Source organism: Lactuca saligna, chromosome 7 (genome assembly GCF_052625555.1).
Source record: "Lactuca saligna cultivar CGN05327 chromosome 7, ASM5262555v1, whole genome shotgun sequence".
In the NCBI taxonomy this organism is placed as follows: domain Eukaryota; kingdom Viridiplantae; phylum Streptophyta; class Magnoliopsida; order Asterales; family Asteraceae; genus Lactuca; species Lactuca saligna.
In genome coordinates this window covers 163,562,313-163,568,818 of record NC_136423.1, presented here as the reverse complement: position 1 = coordinate 163,568,818, position 6,506 = coordinate 163,562,313, and the positions used below count along the sequence as shown (strand labels likewise).

General features: G+C 44.8%; 1 protein-coding gene across 1 annotated transcript; it reads right to left on the bottom strand.

The window, feature by feature from the left end:
* Positions 1–1,336: 1,336 nt before the first annotated feature.
* On the bottom strand, positions 1,337–1,885 carry LOC145007416 (uncharacterized). The gene has a single exon (XM_078966355.1). The coding sequence runs from the start codon at positions 1,883–1,885 to the stop codon at positions 1,337–1,339; it is 549 nt and encodes a 182-aa protein (XP_078822481.1).
* Positions 1,886–6,506: the final 4,621 nt, after the last annotated feature.

The window sequence follows — 6,506 nt, the reverse complement described above, 5'->3', positions numbered from 1 at the left end:
ATATTACAACTATTATTTGTTTACATCGAGTATAGTATTACAATTTTACATGCAAAATATCCAGAATATGATGAAAACAAAACATAACAAAATGTCCAAGTATTCTTGCTGACCGACCTGCTTAACGATTTTCTGAGAATACAAGTTAATTTAAAAGCTCAACATATATAATGTTGGTGAGTTCATAAGCATAGATAAGAAAAATTTTTGGTATTACTTTGTAAACACCAGAAAATATGATATTTTTTGAAAAACGTTTTGAAATGTTTGTGTCTGATCTTGTACTAATGCATGTGTGTTAATGTTTGCAAGAATATAAAGAGAATGAACCCCAGACAAGCCGATGTTGTCTGCGTAAGAGAATGATGGAATCTCAACACCCGAGGTTGAGTACCAACACATTTAGGTTACCGTGTTATAAAAAAAATGGTTTCCCGCAAATTTTATAATGTTAATTTCTATAAGTGAGTCATTATAACCATACTTGATAATGACAAATTCCCCTATCATGATGTCTATTAGTCGCCGACTTGTTTAAGGTACGGTTTGTCACCCTAGACTCGCCTAGCCTAACTGTAGCGAACAACTCAGGTGTGGGGCGTCACCCCTATATAGATTTATACACAAACTCACACACTCTCTCTGGGAGACTCTGGTTATAACTACAGACTACGTTTGTACACTCATTTGGTGCCAAATGAAATATCTCTATCTCAGATGGAGACTTTGGAACATCCCATCTCATCACGGCCTCCACTTTGGCCAGATCAACCAATATACTGTTCTAGTTGACAAGGTGCCTAAGAAACTACATCTCGCGCAACCAGAACTCGCACTTGGAGAACTTGGTGTACAACCTCTCCCTCCTCATGATATCCAGCACCTCTTACAAGTGCTCCTCATGCTGCTCATTTGTCTTGGAGTAAACCAAGATGTCATCAATAAAGACGATTATAGACCGGTCCAACATCGTTCTGCATACGCGGGTCATGAGCTCCATGAATGCAGCAGGAGCATTGATGAGCCAAAAGGGCATCACCACGAACTCGTAGTGGCCATAGCAAGTTCGAAAAGTAGTCTTCTATATATCCTCATCTCTAACTTGCATCTAGTGGTAGCCTAAACGTAAATCTATCTTGGAAAACCAAGATGCTCCCTGTAGCTGGTCGAAGAGGTCGTCAATCCTCGGGAGTGGGTAACGGTTCTTCACTGTTACATTGTTTAGCTCCTGATAGTCTATACACATCTGATGTGACCCATCCTTCTTCTTCACAAACAGGATCGAGGCTCCCTAGGGTGAATTGCTCGGTCTAATGAATCCTTTTTCTAACAACTCCTACAGTTGTGTAGATAACTCCTGCATCTTGGGAGGAGCCAACCGATATGATGCCTTAGCTATCGGAACCGCACCATAGACTAGGTAGATCCGGAATTCCACCTGTCTCTCCGGAGGTATCCCAGGCAGCTCCTCTAGAAATATGTATGGGTACTCTTGCACCACTGTCACATCACTCACAGTCGCCTTACCCATCTCACGGGTATCTGTAACGTAGGTGACATATCCTTGGCAACCCTGTTGAAGGTAGCGCCTAGCCCTTGTTGCCGAACATAAAACTGGTTTGCACGGCAGCCTCTTACCCTGAATCACTAGCTCTCCCCCACTTAGGGTCCTGACACGTACCAACTGTTGTGCATAGTCGATCACCGCCCCATTAGGTCTCAACCAATTCATGTCGATGATAACCTTGTTCCCATGCAACGAAATGGGAATCAAGTCCACTAGGTATCGCTTGTTATACAGCCTCAAAACGCAATCACTAAAAACCTCAGATGTCGGGACAGATCGGTCGTCAGCAATATCGACCTCTAAAGGGCAATCTAACATGCTCGAAGACTCAGAAAACCTCTTGCTAAGAGCAAGAGAGACAAATGATCAGGCATCCCCCGAATCAAATAACACCTGTACTAGGATGTCATTCACATGGAACGATCCTAAATAAACACATAAACATAGCACATAAATATCATAACCGACATGTAATAAAAGTTAGGGAGAAGAAAACGTACTCGTCACCACATCCGATGCAGCGCGCGCCTCTTCAGCAGTCAGCTAGAAAGCTCGGCTCCTCACCACTGGAGCCTCTATCTTGCACTATCAGACATTTGTGATCTGCATGGTCGATGGAGCTGGTGCTGCCACTGGCACTCCTGATGTTAGTCGAGGGTAGTTGGCTTTTTTATAGCCCTTTTGATTGCAATGAAAGCAAATTTGGTCTGAAATCTGGAGGGTAGGGGTAGGGGCAGTACAATCCCTACCAAAGTGCACAAGCTTGCCACACTTATAGCAACCCGATGATCGCATTCTACAAACTCCCTCATGAGTCTTTCCACATTTCCCATAGCGACTCGTGCTCTGCTGGCCCTTCGACCTAGTGTCGGATCCCTTGGGTTTCTTCCCCAAAACCCTAGTAACCTGACCAACCTCTGTCGTCCTCTTCCGGATGTGCTCTATATCAATATCCATCTCTCTCTCGCCCTGGCTATCATGTCCTCCAAGGTTGGGCATGCTGAGTAGCTGACATATTTCCTGATCTCAACTCTCAACATGTCATAGTATCAGGTCTTTCGTATCTCTTCATCTCATGCGTACTGACGCACCAATAAGGCTATCTCCCTAAAATTGGCGATAATCTCCACCACTGACTTAGTCGTCTATCTCATGTCAGGAAACTCCTTGGCTAGCTACTAAATCTCCACAGGGGGTATGAACTCAGCCCTAAACCTAGTCACAAAATCTGACCAAGTCATAGCCTTAATAATTGGGGTTCCCAATGAATCACTGACCACCTCCCACCAATCCCGAGCTCGGTCTCTCAAACAACCTGCAGCATACCGAACCTTCGAACCCTTAGGGCAGAAGCTCGTCAACTATGCCAACTCGATGTCTGCAATCCACCTCCTGGCAACAATGGGGTCCTTCACCCCGTGGAAGTCTGGCACACTACATCCTCTATAACATATGGATTCCCAGGTATATTATGTTGTTAATTATTTTTGGGTTTGAGAGAGAGACTCGACGAGTTGGCGCTTAGACTCGACGAGTAGGATTAGGATCTATTGATCGAATTAATGAATGGACTCGACGAGTTGGAAGGGTTGGACTCGATGAGTCCGTGTTGTGAGTTGAAACCCTAAATCCTCAGACTTGTACCCTATTTAAAGGACCTTATGACCCTTAGTAGCGACTACCTTCTTCCTAGAGAGCACCATGGCATCTTTGAGCCTTGAGAGAGTGAGAGGAGATCCATTGTTCACCCTTTCTTGTGTGTTTTAGCAAGAAGGAAGGTGTTAGAACAAGCTAAGCGGGTTGAGGAGCTTCGATCCACTCTTATTTAATCAGAGGAAGCTGTTTGAGGTAACAATCTGTGTTATTCTTGTGTTTATAATGATTCTAGTGGAATCTAGGGTTTTCTTTATGCCTCTTTTAGTTTGAATCTGGAGTATGTGAGGTCCCAAGGCAAAATGGTTCATAGATCTGGACCTTAAGAGGTCCAAAGAGTCCTTACCACTCTGCTTTGTGCCATACCTTTTGAGTTATTAGCCTAGAAGGCCATTTTAGAGGTTATTTCACCCAAAGAAGCTTTGGGTGGGTTGCATGTGTACCAAGATTCAACCTTTACGTGATAATCATGTTTGGGAAGGTCGGATCTATAGATTATAGAAGAGGATTTGAACTTAGAAGATCATTGAGTATGAACATGGAAGCAACTCACCGAGTTCATAAGTGGACTCGACGAGTTGATTCGGGGTTGCCCCGCGATTCGTGACAGGTGGAACCCGTCGAGTGGAAGGATGACTTGACAATCCAAGAGAGGCTAGAAGGATTCAGAGGACCCGCATGGACTCGCTGAGTCGACCATGTACACTCGACGAGTTAGGTCAAAGTTTGATCGTTGACTATCATTGACCTTAGGGTTCTGGTCAAGACTGATTCAGGAGAATTCAAGAAGGGGTAGAATGGCCTTTACCCAATCTTTATAGATGAGACTATGAGAGAATATCGATCGAGAATGTTATTTGAATGATAGGAGGAGGTAGGTCGGGACATTGAGCACAAGAGTTTATCCAACTTCATTGAGGTGAGTCTTCTCACTATATTGTACCTGGAAGGGTACCTATGTGTGACCGGAAGATCTTGTATGCTATGAGATGTATGTGCTATATATGGTTATGTGATATGTATATGGTATGTATGTTATGTATGATAAGGACCGGAAGGTCAAGATGATATGGACCGGAAGGTCAGAAGGTTACGGACCGGAAGGTCGATACGGGTAGGACCGGAAGGTCTACCGGGATTCGGTACGAAAGTCCCCTGAGACACTTGGATCGGAAGATCCCACAGAGTTATGGCCTGGAAAGGCGTATGTGTTGTATGTGGTATTTTGGGGAACTCACTAAGCATTTATGCTTACAGTTGTTGTGTTATATGTTTCAGGTACTAGCGAGGATCACGGGAAGGCGCCAGCATGATCCGTACACACTTATAGAGATTATGTTTGAGATTCTGGGAGTTGATTTGTTATGATAACATTGGATACATTATGTTTGATATTGTTTTTGATGATTAAAACTATCAATTAAAAATGATTTTTTTTTTTTTTTTTGAAAATTCACGTCGTTACAAGTTGGTATCAAAGTCTTGGTTTGAGGGATCCGGGTGCATCTTCAGGTGTATCTGAACTCAAACTGAGGATTTGAGAAAGTTTTTCATAAAATGAACAATTTTTCTAAGAGAGTAAAAACATTTTGAGAAAGGCAGAACAGAGCAGTGTGTACGATCAGCCAGCACCCGAACGGTGATTTCCCAAAAATACCCTTACATTATTTGTTATGAGATATTATGTGTTATGATATGTTATGCTAAGTAGGCTAGGTATTCATATTACGACTAGAGTGGTCTGATTTGTGATGCCTTAGCCTAGGAAGATTTCTACTGCTATGAGATGCTTGCGAGTGAGTAGGTAGCAGTGAGGGGCTACGAAAGGTTTACCGAAAGGTAGCCTATGCTAGCAAGAAGTAGAGTACTTGTGATCTGGGATCTAAGGAGGAGGACTTGGGGTGAATACCGATACGGTGTAAATGGTAGTATAGGGCCCGTACTACTGAAGACAGCGGATCAGTGTGCAGCCCAAGTAAGAATCATTTGGGTACTATGGGACAAGGAGGGTTGAGTTATCGAGTGTGAATATGCTCGAGCGGGTCTCTGATATTTTTATGTTGTATTTCAAAGACATCATAGTTGGGATATGCCACAGACCTGAGACGAGCGGCCTGAGTGACGAGGAGCTTCGTCAGATGATCCACGATGAGGTGCCAGCAGCGATTTGAGCTGAGATTTTGGAGATGTTTGGGTTTATCAAGACCACATTGATTGAGACTTTCGATGAGCGGTACACAACGATGACTGAGGCAGTGGCTGCTGCAGCTAGTGTAGTTGTGGTTGCTGTCAGGCCTCAGGGAGTTGACTCGTTGGTGTTTCGGGAGTTCAGCAACACGAAGCCACCAAAGTTTGACGGGACGCAGGATCCGATCGTTGCAATGAGACGGATTTTTGATATCGAGGGATGCTTCTACACGTGTTCATGTCCGGAGTATCTGAAGGTATGGTTCGTGCTGAACCATCTCCACTTGGGAGCGAAGGATTGGTGGAAGTTCGTGACGGCGAACATCACTCTTGCAGATCTTTCAGAGGTGACCTGGAGAGGTTCACCACCATGTTTAGAGATGAGTATGTTCCCCCAATGGAGAGGGAAAGATTGGCCCAGGATTTTTTCACCCTTAAGCAGGGTACTGATTTTGTTACTGTGGTTACTAGGAAGTTTCATGAGAGGGCGATGGTCTGCCCTGAGCAGGTGTCTACCGAGCAGGCATGCATGAGCCGGTATTTGGGCGTTTTGAGGAGGGATTTTCGGGAGTTCGTGTCGAACTCAACTTACCGTACATTTTATGAGCTCCAGGAAAATGCTCGGAAGAAGGAGATTAAGTAGGAGACTCAAGCCAGGGAGGAGGTCGAGTCTTAGGGGAAGGATCGGCAGCCGGCACAGTCTCAGCCGACAGCCAAGCGGGCAAAGCCCGCCGATTCGAGATCTGGAGGCCAAAAGGTCCGCACTTGCGGGAAGTGTGGCAAGGGACATGATGGGGTTTGTCGATCAGGTGTTTGCTACAAATGTGGCAAGGAGGGGCATATAGCCAAAGATTGCCCCAAGGTATTTATGGTTTGCTTTCATTGCAACCAGACAGACAATTGGAAGGCTGAGTGTCCACAACTGCTACAGGGGTCAGCGCAGGGGTCTGCGCGAGTTACTGAGGGATGGCCAGTGAAGGCCGAGGCACCGAAAGCTCACGGAAGAGCTTTCCAGTTGATAGCAGAGTAGGCCCGTGCAGTTCCCAATGTCGTGGCTGGTACGTATTCTTACATTTATTTATGCTTAATTTTGATGCGA